The sequence below is a fragment of the Dermacentor variabilis genome, chromosome 5, assembly GCF_050947875.1.
Source record: "Dermacentor variabilis isolate Ectoservices chromosome 5, ASM5094787v1, whole genome shotgun sequence".
Lineage (NCBI taxonomy): Eukaryota > Metazoa > Arthropoda > Arachnida > Ixodida > Ixodidae > Dermacentor > Dermacentor variabilis.
This window is the reverse complement of record NC_134572.1, coordinates 4,244,257-4,269,644: the sequence shown is the minus strand read 5'-3', so window position 1 is coordinate 4,269,644 and position 25,388 is coordinate 4,244,257. Positions and strand designations below refer to the sequence as shown.

General features: G+C 43.0%; 1 protein-coding gene across 2 annotated transcripts in view; it reads left to right on the top strand.

The window, feature by feature from the left end:
* Positions 1–6,253: 6,253 nt before the first annotated feature.
* Dhod (dihydroorotate dehydrogenase 2) overlaps positions 6,254–25,388 on the top strand; it is a 74,939-nt gene continuing 55,804 nt past the window's right edge. The window contains exons 1-2 of one of the 2 annotated variants that reach the window (XM_075691580.1): positions 6,254–6,505; positions 20,990–21,202. In XM_075691580.1, coding sequence (XP_075547695.1) covers positions 6,485–6,505; positions 20,990–21,202 — 234 coding nt within the window. In that variant the 5' untranslated portion in view covers positions 6,254–6,484. The remainder of the gene's footprint in view (positions 6,506–20,989; positions 21,203–25,388) is intronic. The other variant, XM_075691579.1, reaches the window with a different exon arrangement.

Here is a 25,388-nt window from a genome sequence, read left to right as displayed (position 1 = left end):
CCAGTAGCAATTTTCATCCGCGGGAGCGGCTGCATTGTGCACGTTCTGACCGCCAGGGCGGCGCTGCAGGCGTCGCGAAAACTCCAGCGCTGGTTCCCCATAGTGCTTAGAATATACTGGCTAGTGTGCCGTGCACCCGCTCTTTTCAATGGAGGAGCGTGGCGCCGCCTGCAATGAATGCCCACGGTGGCCGACAGAGGTCGCTGCCACACGGGTGGGTGCAGACTGCGCGTGTCGTCTGCTTCGCATATCAGTTTCGCAGCTGTTGCGTCGGTTTCTATGTTGGCGTTTTCAGTGTTATTACAGCGTTGCGTGTTTGTTCTTGGTGTTGTCAAAGAGTGAGTGCGTCGCTGCTGTGTTCGTGTGCTTGTCATTACGAGAACTATGCGGTGGCGGTGAAAAAATGCCAAGAGAAAGTGCAAGGAGAGGACCTGCTTTGTACCGTTGTGTCGAAGCGGTTACCGCTCGAACAAAGGGCGTGTATCCTTGTTCACTCCACCACTGACACGAAGCGGCAGCAGAATGGGCAAGAATGATCAGGAGAGCGGACAGAAGGCCGGTACCAACTGCTGTGGTTTGTGAAAAACATTTCGAAAACAGCTTAGTCGAACGCGCGTTCTCTATCACCGTGAACGCCGTTGTCCACGAGATTCCCTGCGGTAAACCATGCCTGAAACCCTACGCTATACCCACGATATTTCCTGAGTATCCTAAGCATGCACCTTACTCTTCCTGAGTACCAGGGAAAAAAAACAAGAAAAAAGGAGCAGCAGTGCTTTAATCTACTATAATGTTATGTTGCACGAAAGATCACTGCCCAAAATTCTTGACCACAGTGTGCAGGCTTCCTTTGCGTAAGTAAAGCTGAAGCTAGTGCCGACGCTGCTTCACTATTGCATTGCGCATTTCGACAATGGAGGCCTTGTCTATCTTAGTCAGACCTTGTCAACAGCTGTGAAGGCCGTGGAAGATGCCTTCACTGTGTTCTTTAGCAAAAACAAGTTACATGTAGCGAGTCTAGTTGATTTTTCAGGTCAGCTGCATACACTGGCCTTTCTCCAACTAGGGTGCCCAGGGCATGAAAAACCAGCTTTGACAACACTTGTGAAGTTCTATGTTTTCTTGAGGTTGCGGTTTTTTTTTTTTTTTGTAAAAGGCATTAACAAAGAGAGGGAAGCGCAAAGGCAACAGCAGAAGCTCCTTAAACTGCGCCACTGCCACTAGATCTATCTTCTTCATGTATGTGTGCATTACCTCATCTAGGGCTGTGTTATGTGCCTGCGTTTTACTGTTCTTACACGTGAATAAAATCTTTGTTACGCTTAAATGAAAGATCTGTTTCCCATTTACGTTTACTTATATCAGACATAAAAAGAAATCTGCACGTGTGTACCAGGTATTAAAAAATGTATAGTACACAGAACACCGCGTGCAGTCCATTTTACAGGCAATTTTTTTTTACTTATTGTCCTATCCTCGGTGCCCAATGGGCATTATGAGGAGATGGGCACATGGTTTACAAACAATCAAAAACATTCAAACCTATGAGAACAACAATAAGATAATAGTCAGAAATAGCAGCAAATAATATAAAAAGAAAGGACAGCGAAATTCAAGTCATTTCAAAAGATTATCGGTTGCAGCGGTTTTCAATGGTTATGCATTAATATAACATCTATGGAACAGTAACGTAACCTTGAAATTCCTTTCACTTATTAGAATGAAAAATGTAACCTAAAAGTTACCCTTAAAAAAATTACGCTGCCATCATGGCTAGAATAAAAAACAAGTGTCCTTAGCTATCGCCGAAGAGACACGAAGGCGAACGCCTTGTAAAACCTACTGTAATTCACCTTAATGCACCCTAATCATCCTTAATTAATACACCTTAATCCCCCTAATTGAACCTAATCCCCCGTAATCCGATCACTATAATCAATAATTCAATTTGCTAATCATTTAGCATCTCTTATACACGGCTGCACATGCTTTGGTTCGTTTCTGGCCTTCCTTGGATCGTGTGATATGTTCTGTACCTCGCAACATGGCCTTGGAACATGGAGATCTAAGGCATTTGCCTTAAAAATTACGTTTTCTCTTCGCCAGCATAGAAACACATCAGGTTCCCCGCTCGAAGCCGTGCTGAGATACCACACGCTTTTCACGCAAGCGACAAGCGCTAGAGAAGCCTGTTGTAATCAAAACAAACCCTGATTTATAAATCAGCTGCCCACATTTGAACTGTGTTACTGCTACGGCTTAATAAAAACAAAAAGCGCAGCAGCCCGCTTGTCAATGCTGTGGAAACACGTCGGGCTACGAAGACCGGATGGTGCCGCGGCACCCACCTGCACTGCAGCGCTCCTAGCGGTAGCCGCCGGCATTCATTGCATCCGGTGCCACCCGGGAGGCCACAGACGGAACACTAGCCAGAATATTCTAGGCACTATAGTTGGCGCCTACGCGCTTGTTTTCTTGCTCGAGACAACATACGCGACCTACCAGTGGTGATGCGCGCACGTTCTAGGCAACGTTATCGCTATCTCGTGAAACGCAGACTCAGCCCGACTCGGCTGGCTGAGAAACGGCCGAATATCACCGATAGCGTTGCGCGCGCCAGAGATATCCACTAGCGCGACGCTAGCGCTGGCGCTGCCATCTCTTCTTCGTTTCGCTGGTTACTCGCATCGCGGGAGGAAACTTCAAGGCGCCGCCTTGCGTACATTTCTTTTTATAAATTAGAAAGAGGCTGTTGTGATAACTTCTGTTTTGCGAAAAGGCATTAATCTTGATTACAGTAGAAATGCAGCAGGGAAAAGTGGACAACATTGCCGTAAGTTTGCTATGTTCAACCAATATTATTTCTTATAAACGCGTTCTTTTAAGAAACGACGGCCCCAAACACAAATGCCAACACCACCCGAGAGCGATGCAAATACTATGAGCACGCGTTATGAACAAAAGATTTTCGTGGCGGCAAACGACGGGGAAAATGTGGCGATACGCATTCCTCTCGGCTGCCATTGCATATGGCTGCTCATTAGCATAATTCGCGCGGCTCGTCGCAGCAAAAATTATGGCGGAAAATCTCAGCAATGGCGGCCCAGCGCAACGTCATGCATCACGGAGGAAGGAAACTAAAGAGAGGCCCTACCCCCTCCGCGCGCTAGGAGAAAAGTGTGGCGGAATTGACGTAGTAGGTTCTCTTTCTTTTGCTGCTTTTATTTTTTTGCTGTATGGCCACGCCTTTTGGGTCACGATGGCGCCGTTGTTATGGTTTTGAGCGCTCACACGTGTTGCTCTGGCAGGTTTCGTGCCGTGGCAAAGGCGCTGTGTGGGCGGGTTTGCGTTAGTCACCGTGTCTTGTTGCGCTGTGTTACCTGCACCGTGCTCTGCCGGATGTTGCTGTGGCCATGTGGTACAGGAGGAACTAAAGTTCGTGAAATGAACGCGCATATGTAACGCTGTACGCAATGGACCGCGCCACGGCACTGACAACGGACGAAGGAATATCCGCGGAAATTTTGCCTCCACTTGAGCGGAATCGTGCTAACGTGCCCTCGCAGACCGAAACCGATGCGTTTCAGAATCTGTACAGTGAACGCCTTGCAGGTCAGTGATTCCTGCTTTTGACAGCGCATGTTGCATTTGCGGCACGAGCGGTGTCACCGGGAAACCTGATAATGAAGAATCACGCGCAATGTATTAGATGATAACTTATATACTGTGCGAATAAAATATTTTACTGTTATACTATAACTATAGAATTATTATCGCTATGTGAATGCGTGTATCATAAATTCTAGTTTTCCCTCCGATAACACACCAACCACATAAGGAAATTTACTTACACGTGAAAAGATAAGGGCGGTCCACTTTTCGGCGTGCGCGACTTGCATCCTGGCACACAACAACTAGGCATTGGATGAGCGGATACCTAGGCAAGCGTCCGCACAACTCGTGCGCGGAACGAAAAGTGAAAAAACGATGCCTTTCGCGCATCGTTCGCTGGGAAAGAAACGCAGAAAAAGCAGTCATGGCCAGTCGACTCTTCATCCGGGACGGCTGCTTTGACTTATTAAGGAACGAATCCTCCCTACCACAAGCTTATCTGTGCGTGCGAGAAGCGCAGGGAAGTGAAGGTTAGCGGATGCGCTGCAAGAATATGCAAGGCTCCACAGAACGTACACCAGCGAAAACGTCGAACGGCTAGCTATTCCATGCTCCCACGTAGGCCGGGTCCACGCGCGTATTGTTCGGCACAGTGCGCCGGCCAGTCGACTCTTCATCCGGGAAGATGGGAAAGAAGCGGCTGCTTTGACTTATTAAGGAAATAATCCTTCCTACCGCAGGCGTACCTTATCTGTGCGCGCGCGAAGCGCAGGGAAGGTCAGCGGATGCGCCGCAAGAGTGAGGAAGGCTCCACAGAGCGTACCTGCGAACACAGCAAACGGCTGTTCCATGGTCGCAGGTAGGCCGGTTCCACACGCGTACTGTGCTGCATTGTGCGCCGGCTACCGCAAAACTTTGGTTCCGTGACGCTTCACTTACCGTGCGAAGAAGGCACCTCAAACCGCAGTCAATGAACCTAAACGCGGAGTCAGAAATGACATTCTGCCTTCTCGCCGGCGCGCTGTCGAAGTGATGCGCGGCCACCCGAAGTTTGTTCAATAAAGCACGACGATTCCTCAAGCGAGAATGTGTTTGTGCTCATAAACTCCAAATGGATCGCAAATGGGTTGGTGTGTCGTACGTGTCTCCAGTGCGTTCTTGCAGTGCAGTAAGAATGCGTACATTTTTTTTCGCATCGCCAGACGTCTAGCTCGCAAGACCGTATGAGAGCCCCAGGAAGCCCAAGCAGAGAAAATTAAGTAGAAGGCAACCATACAGGTGACCTTTTTTAAAAAAAAAACACGCAAGAGCTGGATAGCGGCCGGTACCTGCGGTTAATGAGAACAGTTCAGTTGGTTGGCCTTATATTTAAGGCATGTTTATTTTCATAAAAGCCGGTAAAAGCAGCCGATTCGACCTCACGGCCCAATTTGCGAAGTTCATTATGAACTTCTTTTAACATGGGTTCGGCAACGGCAACGCAATGAGACATCGCGATTGTTTAGTACTGCTGCGGAGCGAGAGCGCGCGACACCACGCGCAGCGCGGCGTGGTTTCGCGAAAGATGTAAGCAAGAGAGGAGGGTGACCCAAAAGGCGGAGCATCGCCATGAGCAACGCCAACTTCCGGCTTCACTTTTGGTTCACAAAGAGTGACGTCAGGGCCTCTCCTTAGTTTCCTTCCTCCGTGTCACGCATCATCAAAATGACGTTTACGAAACAGCCCTTTCTGTGACGCTCCTCACGAGATATTCCTTCAGCCAATCAGCAAGCTGGCATGGCGCATATCTTGGATCGCCACGACATATTCGCGCAATTGCAGATGCATTGCACTGGCTTCTGCACGCTACCGCTCACATTCTTTTTGAAGCGCTAACATCACAATATATCTGCTAAGGACCAAAAGAATGTATTAGTCCATAAAATTTGCAGCTCCACGTCACGTTTCGTCATCTTGATGAAAACGCAAAATGACATTTCGCAAAACTTCCGTTTCCCGGCACAAATTTCAAGGCACGTGAGCTCTCCACAGCCAAGCAGCGTGCGTCTAATTGTCGTACAAAAATCCCTCACGTGACCTGATCCTAGGTGCCTAGGGACAGGATCGTTTGACTTCGACATTTCAATTGTCAAGCAAGCACGGGTCACACAACGCAGATTCTCTACTGCCAGAGCTCACCGAGGCGAAAGCCGCACTGCCGCACCACCACTACTCGCGGCTTTCCGCCAGGTAACGCAGAACCTACAACCAACACACAAGCAACGCACGTATGTACAATCACATGAGCAATGTTGAACAACGCGGGTTCCAGAGAACGATCACGCCGAGGACGAACACGCCACGGCGTCGCTCGGCGCCAGCATCGCGCCTTCTCAAAAATCCCTAAACGATGCTGTCCCTAGGCACCTAGGATCAGGTCACGTGAGGGATTTTTGTACGACAAATAGACGCACGCCAACCTAACTGGCGGGAGCACGATCGATGCGCATCAGCCAAAACCCAGTAGGTAAAGCGACCATACTGTGCAAAACCCCGTTTCCGTTTCCTGTTGTACAGCGCCACCCGTGGTCACATACTTTAGTTCACGACGCCACCGCTACGCTTATTTCCGTAGCACTGTGGAAGGTGCAGTTTCCCTTCTCTAAGTTTGTATAGGTGTTCTGTGGTAGTGTCTGCTCGTCTGCTCGAAGGCACAGCGTGGCTTTTAAGTGCGTGTAGCCGTTTTTGAACCGTGGAGCCTTGAGCACTTGAGCTACAACAGCTGCACTGCAGTGGCTGCAATCAACCCTGTAGCGTCTATTTTTCAGTGGCGCGTAATCGACCTGTGACAAACTTCTCTTGTGAATAGTCCACTTGTGACTAGGCCGGCGAGATGTCAAGGGCTCGCCTCGCGGTAAGCTTGTGCAGTTCCGTTTCTACTACTTTTGGTTTGCGACTTCACTTTACATGATGTGAAGCGCTCGCTGCCCGCACAGAAATTTGGCGTCCTCGCTTTTATTACTTTTTTAAATCCTACTTGCAGAGTCCTAGGCGCGGCCGGGCATTGACGAAGTGTGGCCGTTGCTGCCCGTACGCCGGCCGTTCATGTATTTCAAACAGTTTGCAACTTGTGTCTTGTTTTTTGGCTTGTAGCTTCGTATTATCGTGATTTCACGCATGACGTACTAGCTAGCTCGCATCTTTAGATCATTTAACTATGACAATATTTAAAACGAAGATTTCCTTGCTTCTTCCCTCCGCCTTATGGGTTGCTGTCTTGCCTAGTACACATGTCCATTACGCACTGTCAGGGAAGGAGGCACGGAGGAAGGAAACTAAGGAGAGGCCCTACCCCCTCCGCGCGCTAGGAGAAAAGTGTGGCGGAAATGACGTATAGGTTCTCATTCTTTTTGCTGCTTTTTTATTTTTTTTGCTGCATGGCCACGCCTTTTGGGCCACAATGGCGGCGTTGTTCTGATTTTTTGAGCGCTCACACGTGTTGCTCTGGTAGGTTTCGTGCCGTGGCAAAGGCGCTGTGTGGGCGGGTTTGCGTTAGTCACCGTGTCTTGTTGCGCTGTGTTACCTGCACCGTGCTCTGCCGGATGTTGCGCGAGCGTGCGCGAAACCACGCGCAGCGCAGCGTGGTTTCGCGAAAGATGTAAACAAGAGAGGAGGGTGGCACAAAAGGCGGAGCATCGCCATGAGCAACGCCAACTTCCGGCTTCACTTTTGCTTCACAAAGAGTGACGTCAGGGCCTCTCCTTAGTTTCCTTCCTCCGTGGAAGGAGGTGATAAACTACTACACTATTCGCAACTTTCACTGGGTAGTTCGCTCACTATAAACGATATGGCGCTTCCGCCTGGCCCAGCCATACGTTGCCTCAAGACACTTTCGCCCCGTTACCTCTGCTGCAGTTGGTTTCGCGTTCGTGGCGGCCGCATTACGATAGGGCTGGAAAGCGAAAACGCTGCTGCGCTTAGATTTAGGTGTAGGCTAAATGACACCAGTGGTCGAAATGAATCCGGAACTCCTACACTACGGCGTCTCACGTATCCCAATGTACTATTCTATGATGCTAAACCCCACATTTTTGAACATCTGCTAAATATGGTATATGTGAGCATACTTGAAAAAGGCTGTTTCCTCGTTAGTAAACTGACAGCTGTGTCATTCTGACATGATCTCTGAACTAAAAGCTGATCAGCTTGCAGTGGAGTACATTGCAGTACATCATCTAAAGAAGATGTGCCATATTTATTACTAACATTTTGCTAACTCTGCTTTACTGTAGCTTCTGCCCTCCTAGATTTTCTTTGCCCTTGTTTTTTTGCACCACAGCCAGGGAATCAAATGTCAAACGGCCATCTAACTAAATTGTTTTGCCGTAGCCGAACAATTTTGCAGTTATTTTCGATCAAAGGCAAAGTTCCCAGAAAATAATTATGGCCAGATAGCACCACAAGCTTAATTAGTAGATGCTCGCTTGTGCTCATAATTGTTTTTCTTGTCTCTACTAACATCCAGCACAATTCACCGAAGCCCACTTAGACTCACAGACACGTATTAGAAATGAGTGCACTCATCTGCAACTATGCCAACCAGTGATTTGTTTGCATATGTTAATGAATACTGATAGGCTAGTTGGTAAGCCATGATATTGATGAAGCAGTGCATTCAAAGATACGTTCAAGCACACATGAAAAAGCTTATACACAGGCACTGAACTGCAGCTACTGTTTTATTGCTTAAAGACCCGCCTTTTTGTAGTCGCAAGCACTATGACAGCAGTGAGGCATGAACAAGAACCAGAACAACAAATAGACAAAGATTACATTTTTTTAGATTGCCACTCTAGAAGTAAAGTTCAAGGTAGTGGTGCACTTGTTCAGAGAATGATGCCAAGGGGCAACTGATACACCTGTACTTCCATTTGTCGATTTCTATAGCTTCAAGAATTTCCCTTCTTTGTTTTTTGTAGTCCCTCCGCAGAACTTTTGTTCCTGTCAGGGCGGGTGTGCAGGTGCAATCCCTGCAATGAAAAGCTAAATGACCTGAATCTTTAGCCGTGGAGTGATAATTGTGCTCAGTTAGCCTTGTATTCAGGCACCTGTCCATCTGCCCAATGTATGCTTTGTTACAGAACAGAGGGATCATATAAACCACTCATTCTGCACAATTACTTGTACTTACTAATTGAAATAAAGAAATTATAAATTAATGGAATTGAAAGTGGATGAAAAAACAACTTGCCGCAGGTGGGTAATGATCCCACGTCTTCGCCAAGATTTGTGAGCGATGGCGCTGGCTAACACTCCCAGGGTTAGTTATACAGTAACACATAAATACTCCGGAAAGTGGATGGGAAAATGGCGCTGCGGTAGCTCAATTGGTAGACCATTGCATGCGTAATGCGAAGACATGGGATCGTTCCCCACCTGCGGCAAGTTGTTTTATCATACACTTTCAATTTCATTAATTTATAATTTCTTTATTTCAATGAGTAGCCACAAGTAATTTCCCATGTTGTCCTTGTTGTCTTTGTTTGTTGGCTTCTTATGATATGATTAATCAAAATCGGGCCTCTTGGCTAACCCCGTTTCTTCTCGTTCATTCTGTACAAGTGATTTAGGGGTTTTGGGGCTTGATTATGCAGGGACACCATTCGTTCTTTGTGCCATTCACCTTTTTGCACAGGCCTGACAATCACACAGGTGCCGAAAACACCACATCAGTGCCGGCCTTTTGGACTATCTCTTGCAGATTGTGGGAAATTGTGTGCACAAAACGTATGACTACCTTGTCTTTACAATCCTTAAGACAGCGAGTGGCCCAGCTCGCCTTTTTTTTTTTCTTTTTTAGTAAGCATTCTGCAACTGATACCAAGAGTTTTGAGGGGTACTCGGAGCTCTTGAGCTGTATTACCTGGTTTGTGAGGCTTATTTCACATTTGTGATAACACAATTTTTGCAGTGTCTTAAGGAAGCAAGAGCGAACAATTGCCCTCTTCACAAGTTTTGAATGTGCTGGTTGGTAGGGAAGGACAGGTTTGTACCAATCATCACATTCAAAACTTTTGAGGAGGGACATTGTCCACTTTAGCATAGGAGCTCATATCTAAATACATGAAAACGCAGAAATTGTCTTTTTCAGCAACCACTGCACCAAATTAATGAGGCTTGAAGCACTTAAAAGAAGTGAAAATATAGTGACTGTAGGAAGCGGATTTTTGTTATTAGGCTGTCAATATTCAACAAGAAATCTTGAAAATGAAAAAAGAACAACTATGAAGTTTACAATGCTCTAACTTCGCAATGAAAAATAATGTCAAATTATGTTAACTGCAACTAATAATACATCTAAAGCGGACAAAATTAATAAATGACGCTGAGCTCTGAAATACACTACTAATTTGTGAGTGGGACTTTTCCAAAACCCTTGTAAGCTTCGTAGAAAATTTGCATAAGTTGTGAATTCTTATATTAAATGTACCCGCTTTAGATGCTCTAATGGATGCAGCTTACAGAAATGCAGTATCTGTTTTTGATGCACAGTGACCATATTTGTAAACTTCATGCTTTAATATTTTTTTTAACCTTACCAATTTTATGAAATTTTTGTGCAATATTCCAGGCCATAAATTGAAATTCTGCTTCCTACAGTCACTAGAATTTCACTGTATCTTTTAAATGCTACAAATTTAATTCAAATCGGTTAAGCAGTTTTTCCATAAAAGTGTTTCTGCATTTTACATGTATTTGAATAGGTGGCATCAAAGTCGCCTGTGAGCTAAGACTTCTCTTGAATTCCATAATTTATTTATACTACAATGTGCTAACAAAAGATGCTCAGTAGCTTCTGCACCATATCCGCGTACCAAGCATTTGTATCTGTGGCCTGCATTCGCACACAACCTGGCCTGGCTTCAAACAGCAGCGCACTGCTGCTTGGCTTATCATAAAATCTTTCTCTTTTGATTTTTATTCTCTGCTGTTCTATTAAGCCCCTACTTGGCTTCTAAATGTGAAGCATTTCTTGGCGAACATTTGCCACTTTGACAGTATCTATCTATCTAGCCACCTACGTCTTGGTACTCTCATGGTCATTTCGTTTACTTGGTATGTACCAAAACTGGCATACCTAGTATGATAAGAGTGTGTGACGAACATATATGATAGGTCATGACATCTGTGCCATGTAGCTCATGAAACAGCTGCCTAGGTCTTGATATGTACCAAAATTGGCATAGTAATACGATCTCTGCCAGGTGAGATGGGTGTTCATCGCAAGAATTGGGTAACGATGATGAAGCCGGGCATTGTGATGATGAAAAAAAATAGAAAAGAATGTATTCATTCATTGGTACATGGTTGTGACTCTTATCTGAGTCTCGAGTGGTTCTGATCTAATACGGGGGCCAGGGCGGCCTTAAATAACCCCTCTTTCCTTTGTTGAGGGCATCCACTGGCCAATCATAAACGCCGAATTGTTCACCACCTCTATAGCCCCTCACTGGTCGTCAGTGTGCGGTCAGGGCGCTCATGTCTTCAACGAGCTGCTCGTGGTGCTCATGTCTTGAACAAGCTACTCATGTACGTGGTGCACCTGTCTCCAATGTGTCGCAATAGGAGGCAACCACCTGCCGTCGATGCTTTTCCCCGGGACGTTCTCGACAAGGACCCTTTCATAGATAATTGGCCACTTCGTGACGATCAGGAGGGCAACATTGCTGTCTTGAAGTAAAGTGAATGATGAGGCGTGAACATCAACCGTGACAGCTGCATGTTGCTGGTAGGGTATCCCCCCTCCCCGTCTCCAGATGTGGTAGTTGATGGCTCCTTGGAAAACTTAGGTCGATCATAACAATAGCATGACAAGAATGTATTATGAACATAAATGATCGGTCATGACATGAATATCATGACATGTTTGTCATCTACGTCATGAAACAGCCGCTTACATCTTGGTGCTCTCAGGGTCGTTTCATTAACTTGGTATGAACCAAAATTGGCATAGTATGACAAGAGTGTATGACAAACATAAACAATATGACATCCATGTCATGACATGCGTGTCATGTAGGTGATAAAACAGCTGCCTACGTCTTGGTATGTACTAAAATGGGCATAATATGACAAGAGTGTATGGCAAACGTAAATGATAGGTCATGACATGAATGTTATGATATGCGTGTCATGTAGGTCCTGAAACAGCCACTTCATCTTGATGCTCTCATGGTCGTTTTGTTAACTTGGTATGTATCACAATTGGCACAGTATGAGAAGAGTGTATGACGAACATAAATTATACATCATGACATGAATTGCATGACATGTGTGCCATGTAGGTCATGAAACAGCTGCCTAGGTCTTGCTATGTACCAAAATCGGCATAGTATGACAAGAGTGTATGGCAAACATAAATGATAGGCCATGAAACAGCCGCCTATGTCTTCGTCCTCTCATGGTCATTTCATTAACTTGGTAGGCTCCCTGCACACTGCTTCGCACACCATTGACTCTCACAGGGAATGGGATCTGCCGTTTTTTTCCTTCATTGCACCTATCCAGTATGCTGTCTTTGCATCTCTTGCTTTACATGTAACACCCTACCCTACTGAAAATTCTAGGAGAAAAACTGGTAAGCCCATAAGATTATCAACAACTTACAGCCTATTAGCATAAGTTTGATAAGGAGAACCAATATTCATTCGCTCGTTTACTGCCAGCGTCAAATAAAACACGATTTCTAATTTTACCAATTTGTTTTCGTAACACAGTTGGACCCAATTGGTAGAACAAATTGCCAGTGATTGGAACAAATGTTCAACACTCAATTTGAGAAGCTTACTTACATATTCACGAAAACACAGAATGAGAATTTGCTTCAAGGACTTGCTCATGATTTCACTATATGCAATCTCTCTTGAATTGAGCATACTCTCAGGAACGGAGGAAGCCTCAAAGCAGTGAAGAAGAAAGTAGGAATTGGCAAGTATCAGATGTATGTGTTAAGAGACAAAGCCGGCAATATCATTACTAATATGGATCAGATAGCTCAAGTGGCTGAGGAGTTCTATAGAGATTTATACAGTACCAGTGGCACCCACGACGATAATGCAAGAGAGAATAGTCTAGAGGAATTCTAAATCCTACAGGTAACGCCGGAAGAAGTAAAGAAAGCCTTGGGAGCTATGCAAAGGGGGAAGGCAGCTGGGGAGGATCAGGTAACAGCAAATTTGTTGAAGGATGGTGGGAAAATTGTTCTAGAGAAACTGGCCAACCTGTATACGCAATGCCTCATGACTTCGAGCATACCGGAATCTTGGAAAAACGCTAACATAATCCTAATGCATAAGAAAGAGGACGCTAAAGAGTTGAAAAATTATAGACTGATCAGCTTACTGTCCGTTGCCTACAAAGTGTTTACTAAGGTAATTGCAAATAGAATCAGGAACACCTTAGACTACCGTCAACCAAAGGACCAGGCAGGATTCTGTAAAGGTAACTCAACAATAGACCATATTCACGCTATCAATCAGGTGATAGAAAAATGTGCGGAATATAACCAACCTTGATATATAGGTTTCATTGATTACGAGAAAGCGTTTGATTCAGTCGAAACCTCAGCAGTCATGGAGGCATTGCGGAATCAGGGTTGTAGACGAGCCGTATGTAAAAATACTAGAAGATATCTATGGCGGCTCCACAGCCACCATAGTCCTCCATAAAGAAAGCAACAAAATCCCAATAAAGAAAGGCGTCAGGCAGGAAGATACGATCTCTCCAATGCTATTCACAGCGTGTTTACAGGAGGTATTCAGAGACTTGGATTGGGAAGAATAGGGGATAAGAGTTAATGGAGAATACCTTAGTAACTTGCGATTCGCTGATGATATCGCCTTGCTTAGTAACTCAGGGGAGCAACTGCAATGCATGCTCACTGACCTGGAGAGGCAAAGCCGAAGGGTGGGTCTAAAAATGAATCTGCAGAAAACTAAAGTAATGTTTAACAGTCTCGGAAGAGAACAGCAGTTTACGATAGGTAGTGAGGCACTGGAAGTGGTAAGAATCCAGAGAAAAGACGGGGAATGCGGGAGATGGAAATTCAAGACGATGAGCAAAACGTGAACAAGGTGAATGCAGGAGCCAACGTTTCGACAAGTGGACTTGTCTTCTTCAAGGCGACATATGCTTTCCTCGCCACAGTAATAATTATAATTCCACAGTAATAATAATAATTCCCTTACCACAGAAGTGGTAAGGGAACACATCTACTTAGGACAGGTAGTGACTGCGGATCCGGATCATGAGACTGAAATAATCAGAAGAATAAGAATGGGCTGGGGTGTGTTTGGCAGGCATTCTCAGATCATGAAGAGCAGGTTGCCATTATCCCTCAAGAGAAAAGTTTATAACAGCTGTGTCTTACCAGTACTCATGTACGGGGCAGAAACCTGGAGGCTTATGAAAAGGGTTCTACTTAAATTGAGGATGACGCAACGAGCTATGGAAAGAAGAATGGTAGGTGTAATGTTAAGGGATAAGAGCAGATTGGGTGAGGGAACAAACGCGGATTTAATGACATCTTAGTTGAAATCAAGAAAAAGAAATGGGGGGCATGGGCAGGACACATAATGAGGAGGGGAAGATTACCGATGGTCATTAAGAGTTACGGAATGGATTCCAAGGGAAGGGAAGCGTAGCAGAGGGCGGCAGAAAGTTAGGTGGGCGGATGAGATTAAGAAGTTTGCAGGGACAAGATGGTCACAATTAGTACATGACCGGGGTAGTTGGAGAAGTATGGGAGAGGCCTTTGCCCTGCAGTGGGTGTAACCAGGATGATGATAATGATGAATCTCTCTCAATCTATATATATGTTCAAACAAAATTTGGGTGTCAAAGTATGTAGTGCCAGTACTATAGTTAAAGACAAACATCTAACATTTTATTTCAGGTATTTAACTTAATGAAACATATAAATGCTGCTGTTCTCTGGTAAAATGCTGCTATTCACTGGTCATACGAAAGGAGGAGGAGGAGGAATAAACTTTATTTGTGCACAGCGGGTTTGAGACCTAGGCCTCTCTGTGTAGATGACGGCCTCGAGCCCTTGGGCCCAGGCGGCATCTTTGGCCTGCTGGATTGCCTTGAGTTGCTGTGCACCGGAATACCATACGAAAGTACAAAAATCTATTTGAGGGCTCAAGTTATAATTATGCTACAATTATTAACTATTTAACTATTAGCTATAAATAATGCATTACAGGGGTAATTGGAGATCACGGGGAGAGGCCTTCGTCCTGCTGTGGACATAAAGTAGGGTGCTGATGATGATGAACTATTTCATTATTTTCACTGTACTACCATTGTCAAAATTCCAGTGAAACTAATTTTATTGTTCATTAGTCTGGTAATTTCTTATATTGAGACCCAATAGTGTATTAGACTATTTGCTTGCTGCCAACCAATAGCCCAGTCAAGCCCATAAGATCATCAACAACTTACAGCCTATTAGTACAAGTTCTTATAAGGAGAACCAATATTTGTTCGTTCGTTTACTGCCAGCGTCAAATAAAACTGGATTTCTAATTTTACCAATTGGTTTTCTTAACACAGTTTGCCCCAATCGGTACAACAAATTGCCAGTGATTGGAATAAATGTTTAACAATCAGTTTGAGAAGCTTGCCTATATATGCACAAAAACACAGAATGACAATGCACTTCAAGGACTTGCTCATGATTTCACTATGTGCAATCTCTCTCAATCTATGTATGTATATTCAAACAAAATTTGGGTGTCTTAAGTATGTACTGCCAGTACTGGTTCAAGACAAACATATAACATTTTATTTCAGGTATTTAACTTAATGCAACATCTAAATGCTGCTATTCACTGGTCATACGAAAGTAAAAAAATCTATTTGAGGGCTCAAGTTACAATTATGCTACAATTATTAACTATTTAACTAGTAAATGTAAATAATGCATTACAGCGGTAATTGGAGATCATGGGGAGAGGCCTTCACCCTGCAGTGGACATAAAGTAGGGTGATGATGATGATCAACTATTTCATTGTTTTCACTGTACTACCATTGTCGAAATTCCGGTGAAACTAATTTTATTGCCCAATAGTCTGATAATTACTTACATTGCGTTCATTGTTTTCACTGTACTACTATTGTCAAAATTCCAGTGAAACTAATTTTATTGCCCAATAGTCTGATAATTACTTACATTGCGACTCAATAATGCATTAGATTATTTTCTTGCTGCCAACCGATAGCCCAGTCAAAAAGCATTGAGATTTCTAGTTTTACCAATTGGTCCAGCACTACATGTACTGGCTCCATTTGGTCCAACAATACAAATCCCTTGAAGCTTGCAATACTCACTGGATCACAAAACACATTTGACACTCTAATGCACAAACACACAATGGCAATTCACCATTTCACCAATGGCAACTCGCCATTTCACTAGTATGTGCATTTTCTGTAACATACTGTATATAGTACAAGCAAAATTTAGGTCCTTAAGATATGTCAGTTGTTCAAGACAAATAGGTATAATTTATGGCAGCTTTTGTAGCATAACAAAAGGCAGAATGTTGCTTACACTGACTATACTAAACTATGATCAAATATAATCTGAGGTCTGACGTAATGATGTTAGTATTAAATTATGAATTATTTTGCTCATTCACGGCATCACTTATCCAGTGACTTCAAACTGTGACCAGTTGGCAAATCGAGCCACACCAAAACCAGTTGGCATTTTAATACGAATATAAATTTCAAGATAAATTCCAACACCAATATGCATGACCTTATTAGTCTCTATTACCACTTACAAGGCCAGAAAACTTTGTGGAATAGCTTTAATGTATTGACACTGGACTTAATGTATTTCTGTTAGCTTATCAGCAAGCACTGTCACACTATGTGCACAAATACAATTAGCATAGAAATTGGTGTGCAGCTAATAGAAGTTGCATATATACTAATGTACCCAATGCAAATTTCTGGTTGACTGACAAGAAACTAATAAACAATTGTACTAGGCCCATATAAATTCCTATCCGACAAATATTTCATGCATAAAATTTAGGCTAATACAATTTGTATTTAATTTTTTGCCAGGAATTTATACTCGTCCACTGGTTTCAATTTTGACCTATTGGGACCAATCGACATATTGAGCCCCATCAGAACCAGTTGGCATTCAGTTATCCATTGCAGTACAACTATGCATGACCTTAGTCTGCTACTAGAATTTGCAAGGCCAGAAAGTTTTTCTGTATATATGGTATAATAGTGGTAATACATAGACAGCAGGTCTAATATGTATTTCTATTAGCCTATCAGGAAGCAATATTACATTGTATATGCACAAGTACAAATTACTTATAGCCTAATATGTGCCCAATGTGAATTCCTAACGGAATGACTAGGAAGTAATAAACAATTTTTAGACAAATATCCACTTTTATCAGGCTAATAGATTTCTTATATGCACAACAAAAACAGACTAGTTAGACTAATACAAAGGTGTATGTGTTCACCGACACTGTCCATGCCATTACTGAGCATTTACTCCCTGTACTACTATAACCTACAGCTTTTTTCATTTATTTACCCTAAAGGACCAGCTTGGGCATTACATAGGGGGGGGGGGGACAATTGATAATTGATATACAATATACATTGTAAGTCGAATATCCTTATATGAAGTAGTACATGCTATGTAATGTAATTACTATGTAATTACATCACTTCTAATTCGACAACGTCATATGCCAATAATTCTTACATTATACAAACATAGGAAGAAATGCAGGAAGAAATGTTAATGTTATTAATTTACGAATGTTTCATTAAGTGCTTGTTTGAATATAATATGGTCAGTTATTTCGGCTATATTACTTGGGAGATGATTCCATTCCGAAATAGCTAAGTGCAGACATGAAAACTGCAATAGTTTAGTACTATGTGCAAATTGTTGTTCGACATTAAATTCGTGATCAATTCGTGAGAATTTACTTTTGGCTGGTAAGATGTGTGCCTGAGAGAATATATTTGGGTGATGAAAAAGCTGATGGAAGAAGTAGAACTTGTTGCTGGGCGAGTTGGTTGGGATCTGAAGAATACATTGTTGCGCCAAAAAAGGAAAATAAAGACTTGAGAAGGAAGAGTACGAAAAGACAGATTGAGCGCTGAACTTCAACTGATTTTATTCTTACAGCGGGGCAGGGAGAATGAACAAATGCGCATGCGTACATAAGTGTTGCCTAGAGCGAATCCAGTGACGTTTTTAACAGTTGCAACTCATTTTCAAACAGAAAAACAGACGTGTCACTAATACAACTCGTGCCTCTCTTTTTAATGTGATATGCCTCCAAAAGTTCTCTTGCTAACGTATCACCACTCCTGCCAAGTATCTTTATCTCACGCAGCAGTGGCTGGCATCTGCCTTCCATGCAAACTGTGCAATGCGCAGGTAAATGCGCATTACCGTTATTGATTGCAGACAATTCATGCTCCCGGGCCCGGTCATTAACACATCTCCCCGTTTGTCCAACGTAGGTTTTCCCACATTTTAGCGGTATTTCGTAAATAACGCCCGTCGCACATTTGACGTACTGTCTAGTGTGCTTTTTCTGGCATCCTGACTTTTTGTCAACGCGGCTTATGCGCGGACACAGTCCAGCCAACTTGCGTGGTGCCGAGAAAACAACTGGCACACCAAACCTAGTAGCGACTTTCTTCAAGTTGTGGGAAAGCTTGTGGACGTATGGCACCACTGCGGGTTTGCCTCGTTTTTCGTCGGGCCTAGGCGCATGCCTTTTTCCTTTCACCTTCTGGAGCAATGTTTTAGACACCGCCCCAACAACCGAGCTCGGGTAGCCGGCTGTGTGTAGCCTCGCCAATTGCTTATCAAAGCTAGTCTGCATCGTGTGGGGGCACGACTTCATGAGAGCAGATTCAAGGCAAAGAGTGGCTATTCCTCTTTTAACTAACTTCGAGTGTGCCGAATCATACGGTAGCAATTCCTTCTGAGCACGTGGGCTATACTGCCAACATACGTGGTCTTTGTCAAAAAATAAAGACAGATCTAAAAACTGAAGACTAAAAACTGGGGCATGCTATTTACACATGAAATCCCTTCCCATGGCACTCTTCAGTTTTTAGATTTAGTTTGTGCGAGTTTTGCGAGCCAGCAAAACCTATGCAGTGGCACGCGGTAACGAAACTAATGAAACGCAAAAACATGGGTGGTGCAAAGTCTAGCGAAAATGAAACCTTTCGACCACCGGCATCGTTGTCAAGAGAAATTTCAATGAGTTCTTTTTTCTAAACGTGAAATAGAACTGAAGAAGCAGCATTTTATTTCGTCTTAGAATACAATACAAGGATGTTTCTTGCAACGAGTGGTTGAGTACCAGTGACAGAATTTAACTAGGGAGTGCTTTCGTCATCAGGTAAGTGCTTGAATGTTCTGGGGAGCCTCCAATCATGACCTGCATTTACCTCAATTTCTCAATTATTAAGGTTCTGTTCGTGATAATATTGACGCCTTAGAGATTCTCGACCACCTATCTATCACTTTAGCTTTACCTAATATTTGCCTTTAGTGTCCCTTTATCGAGGGTCTTACATAACGAGGGTCTCGAATCCGGCAACATTGATGCCTTCAGGTAGCATATGTGGGTTTATTGACCAGTTGCCTTCACCCAAAAAGATCACATTCTCGTGACGCCTGCGGCAAAAAAGACGTTCCACGTCCGCCGCCAAGGTCTGTGGGTGGTGGCGCTGGCTAACACTCCCAGGGTTCTACTAGGACACATAAATACCCAAGAAAGTGGATGGCAAAACGGCGCCGCAGTAGCTCAATTGGTAGAGCATCGCATGCGAAATGCGAAGGGTGTGGGTTCGGTTCCCACCTGCGGCAACTCGTTTTTTCATCCACTTTAATTTCCATTAACTTAGCTTTTCTTTACTTCATTAATTAAGTACAAGTAATTTCCCCTATGTTGTCCTTGGTGTCAGTGTTCGTTGGCTTTTTATGGGATGATGTAATTAGAACCTTTACGTTCACATAGCAAAACATGCTACTTGTCTTTCAAGTGTGCAAACTGGACAATCACTGATTAGGATATGGACAGATGGGCACCTGTATGCGTTTGTTGTTTTGTCATTGGAGCACTCCATTTTCTCAACAGACAATCATGGCCCATTTTTGTTAGCATGGAGGTGGCCTCTTCCACAAGCACATTTGATATTCCTTGGCGCTAGCAGAATGTCCAAGTCCGCACTGCATATTTTTTGTCATGACGTTTACGGACTGCATCCATGTTCTTTCATTTAAAAAAAACAAAAACAAATGCAGCATTCTAATCTGACTTTGGACTCGTGATTTTAGGCTCAGGATTTGTGATCTCAGTGTTCTGATAGGAATGCATTTGCTGAGTGCCTGTGCGAGTCTACTCTCAAACCAGAGGAGATTCAGCTTCAGTGCAAGTGAGCCTTTTGTTAGTATCCTTGGTAATTTGTGGTTTTGAGGCTGCTTGGTAAGAATAAACCTCATTCAGTAAGGACAGCAGCCCAAGGTGAATTTCAATTAGTATTGACATTAATTCTTCAAGCATTGGCATGGTGCTAGAACAAGTGTTTGGGCTGGAGTTTTCTTTTATATCATCAGCTATCAATAATGAACTGATAATATTGCTAGTACAGTCATACAAAATGGCAACACAACAACCTGAGCTTGGCAACTACTAAAACATCTTGTACAGAAAGCAAAGGAGCAGTAGCTATTATTTTTCTGTCAAGCTCACTGGAAGATCAGTGAAATGCAAGTGCTAAAAGCTGGTGTGTGGGTTGCACGACACTGCACGAGACAGTCCTAAAGGTGTGATAGGAAGGAATAGCCCGAGGAAGGTGATTGACCTTCGACCTACTCGCTTCAACAATCAAGGTCAGTCACATGTCTTAGATACATCATCACTTCATACCCATAAATCGATTGCCACATATCTGTCAAGTTCACTCACTGTCAGTGCAGTCTATGGCATAGCAACTGTTCACTGTTTATGATTTGCAACTCGTGAAAATTAGCACTGTGTTCAGTGGGGCTGGTTGGTTCATCTCAGAATAAAAACAGGAACAGCGCAACACAGGACGAGCGAGCAAAGAGCACAGGACCGATCTGTCCTGTGCTCTTTGCTCGCTCGTCCTGTGTTGCACTGCTCCTGTTTTTATTAGTGAAAATTGTTCTCTCCTCCCACCTTTTTTTTTTTTATGCGTTTCACCTTGGCTGACAGCATTATATATAAGATTTGTAGGACAGAACATGAGGTAGAAAATGAGTGAGTGCCATGTATTGTGTATCGCACGCAGCACAAGTTGAAATCGATGGCTGCCATTGTGGGTGGGGCCTCCCTGAGCTTTGTGGGCGTGGCAACCATGTGCGGACAGGCAGATTTCTACAGCCGCTTCCTGATGCCCGCCGTGCATGCTGTGCTGGACCCAGAGCGTGCACACCTGCTGGGCGTCCAGGTGGCGCGGCTGCAGCTGCTGTGTCCCCAGCGGGAGCCCGACCCTGATGTTTTGGTGAGCACGCCTCAGGGCCGGTAAAGGCTGCAGAGTGCTTTATTGGGACATTCTAGACTAGTGGTCCAGTGTAGGCTTATCTTCTCGGGCATACAATTAATGGCATGCTCCTCTAAAACTGTTTTTACATACTAATAGGTTGTCACATATCGCTTTTTTATTTATTTACCCTCAGGGTCAAAGCATTACAGAGAGGAGTAGCTATACAATAAAGCATAGTGTACAATAATATAACAAAGCATAGTAAGCCATGGTAACTCCCAATTATATGTTAGCTAAAGCAGATTTAATGTTATCATAATTGGAAGCAATGCCGGAAGGAAGGCGATTCCAATCTTGTGAAATGCAAGGTAAAAAAGAGTAAAGAAAGGTTTTACTATGGGGGACGTGGCTCGATACCAACCTTAAAGCGATGGACAACACGATCTGATATATAATGTGGCTGAAGAATGAATTTGTCACGGAGAGTTGGGTGATGAAAGGAGTCTATGAAAAAAGTTAAAGCGAAATTTATTTTTTTGGCGGGATGCTAATGATGGAAGAGAGATAACCGATTTCATGGACATTATATTGGCAGTACAGTTATAACAGGAAGAGATGAAGTGAGTTGAACGATTCTGTACCATTTCTAGTGAAGTAACCAAATTGTTAGTGCTTGGATCTCAGACTGGATTGGTGTATACTAATTTAGATCGAATGAGTCTTTTATAAAACAAGAGTTTTAAATATGAAGGAGCTGCTGAAAAGTTACGGCATAAGCAACCTAACATGAGATGAGCGTTGTTAATTATCTTCTCAACTTGCAAAGACCAACTTAGATTAGATGTGATATGAACATATTTATAGGAGCAAACCGTGGCTAAGGGAGAGTTGTTCAGTTCATATGTAAAAGTACTGCTAGATATATTAGAAACAGACATAATTTGTTAACATTTAGTCCCATTAGACAAGTATTGCACCAGTTAGATATATAGAATTTAGGTCTGACTGAAGAATGTTAGCATCATTATCAGTAACTATTTCACAAAAAAATTACGCAGTCATCAGCGAAAAGAGGAACACTAGACTAAACTAGAAAAGGAAAGTTGTTACTGTAGATGAGAAAAAGAAGGGGGCCTAATACGGAGCCTTTGGGGGCTCCACATTGAACAGGACATTGGTTAGGGGAATTTTCATTGGCTACAACAAATTGGGAACGATTTGAAAGGAAATCTGTGATCGAAAAAAAAAGAAAGAAAAGACTGATCAGTATTAAGCTGTCTAAGTTTATGAAATAGAAGTACGTGGGAGACCTTGTCGAACACTTTGGAAAAATCTAAGTAAATACAGTCAGCTAAAGAAGAAAAATCCAGAATGTGGTGTAGTTTATGATTAAATGATACGAGCTGTGTTTTGCACGAAAACGGTTTCCAAAAGCTATGTTGAGCTGGTGAGAAATAGGAGTTAGGTTCAAGAAAGGTGACAAGGTTCGAGAATATTATGTGTTTTAAGAGTTTGCAGCATGCGCTAGCAATAGAAATGGGCCGATAATTATATGGTGAACTTTATTGCCCAATTTGATGATTGGAATCACCCTCCCAATTTTTTATTGAGGTGGAAGAGTTGATGTGTCAGGTGATTGCTCAAATATTTTTGTTAGTGGGATTGAACTGTAAACGCAAGTATTTTTCAAAAATTTGCAGTCAATGGAATCATAACCAGGGGACTTATGGTACTCCAAGTTGTTGATGAGTTTCGTAATTCCAGCTGTGTTAACAATAATGGGAGGCATGAATGGGTAAATCTAATGAAAAATGTCTGGCAGATGAGTATTTGTAACCATGGCGAAATTTCTCGAAAAGCTGTCATTTAGAATAGTAGCACACTGGCTAGGTGGAACGGAGTTGCCAGCTGTATCTACCAAAGCAGTGGAGTTATCAAGACTGGAGTTAATCATATGCCAAAATTTTCTAACGTTAGATGTGAAAAGGGACGGTAAGGTACTCAACATGAAATTATCTTTAGCTTCCTTTAATGCTGTGATGCATCAGATGCAGATTTGTAGGCTGTCTAGTGCGAGTTTGAGGGTGATAATTTGGCCAGGCGATATAGAATTATTATTTCTTTTTTAGTTTAGAAAGTCACTTGATATGGGTGCTATACCATGGTGCTTGAGGATTAGATGTGATAACACGAACAGGGACAAATTTTTCAATTAATTGGTTTTGAAAACATGTCCCAGTTATGTGGAATAGGATGCTCATCAAAGTTAGTCAGAAGTGTTAGTGAAATCAGCTAATTCATTGTTGATTGCCTCGAAGTTAGCTCTAGCATAGTCGCAAATTATTTAGTATACTTTGCTGGCTTTTGGAACTTGTGTGCAATAATAAAAAAGGAGAGTAAGGAATGATCACTTACACTGGCAAATAAAAAATTCTAGAAACAAGGTTAGGTCTAGTTGCAAGGATTAGATCAAGGATGCTGGCTGAGGCAGGCGTGATTTTAGTAGCTTGAGTGGTTAACTGCGATAAAGAAAATGTAGAGCATAGTTCTAAAGAAATTGTGAGTGTGAGAGGAAAATGGTGACATAACAGCTGGTTCTGAGTTCCACATTATGTTAGGAAAGTTAACGCCACCAAATATATGAAAGATAAAAAAAATGTGAGACAATATCATTAATACTGTCATGAAGTTCTGGGACAGATGTATTATTGTATGTGAGTGGACGGTAACGAGTGCCAATGACAATTTTTTGGTGGCAAATTATTAAAGATACCATGATGATTTCTACGTTAGTGTTGACGTCAATGCGCGATAGAAAATCTTTAGAGATAGCGAGAAGAACGCCGCCACCTTGGCGCGCATCCCTATCACAACGATAAAAATTAAAAACCGGTGTGCATCTTGCAAGATTTCCATGTCTTGAATGTTTTGATGAAGCCACGTCTCAGTCAGTGCGACGATATGGGCAGAAAATTCATCTACTGCGGATGATAAGGAGTTATATTTGTTTAATATGCTTCTTGCTTCTTGCATTGGCAAAGAGGACGGCCACGCAAGAACAGCTTGAGTGCTCATCACCCCTTGAGCTTATCACCCCCCTTCCCATCATCAGCCCATCAGCCCCCTTGCTATAGGAGCATCAGGTATACTACACGACTCTTCTTGGTAAATCGTTGGCTTGTTCACGTTCAATGTTTTCCACTGGGATGGCATGTTGAAGCGAGTATAGTTTAGTACTACGAGCTTGCATTTGTGAGCATTACATACCATTTTTGTTCACAAATCTGAAATGGGTGTTGGTGGCAGCATCGCCACTCAAAAGTTTTCTATTCCGCTGCAGCAGAATGGTGGTGCCATATGCCATAGCTACGACAAAAACACAGTGTTTACCATAGCTGTGACAGGTGGTGCCACTTGTTACTGCAGCAGAATCAATATGCTCCAACTAGCATCGCCATTCTGGACAAGACTGGTAATTAATGCTTGCAAACGTGATAATGAAATAAAATTTTAGTGCAAACAAGCCTACAGTTTAGCACAAATTGTAATGTATACCTGGTGCTTCTATTTATGTAACACTCTGTACACACACATGCATGCACATGCAAGCACGCATACTTGTTAATACTTTTCGTTGTTGTTCCTCCATTACTTGAAATATGTGCATGCTTGCTATACATAAATTCCTGTGCACATTGCTTTGTGTACAGGCCCCAGAGCTTCCTCAAGCTGCCTTTAGCCACCTTTTGCCTAGTTCTCCTTTAACTATTTTGTTGAAATAAAATTAATTTCAACCAGTTTAGATTTTGGATAGCATCAAGAGATTTCCATGACTGCACCTTCCTCAACAGGTGATAGTTGCCGGTGTCACAAATGAACATCCTGATCAGGCTACTGTTTAGCCACACTGTGCTGCCAAAAACGGAGTGCATATAATCCCCATGAATCCATTTTATGTAAAACGTAGTCTGCACAGCGTTGGATGTAGCTTGCACCAGCCTGTTGTTTCCTGGTTTCTTTGCTTGCATTTATTTTTATTCGAAACTGCCCTGTGGCATAAAACATTTGGTACATGCATTTTATATATACGTGTATAGTTGGTTATATCCGATGACATGTAAGGATCTAAGGTGCGGTCCAAAGATCCATAGATGATAGTCAGGTGGACAGCTTTGGTGTAGTTCCACTTTTTACAGGTAGTGGC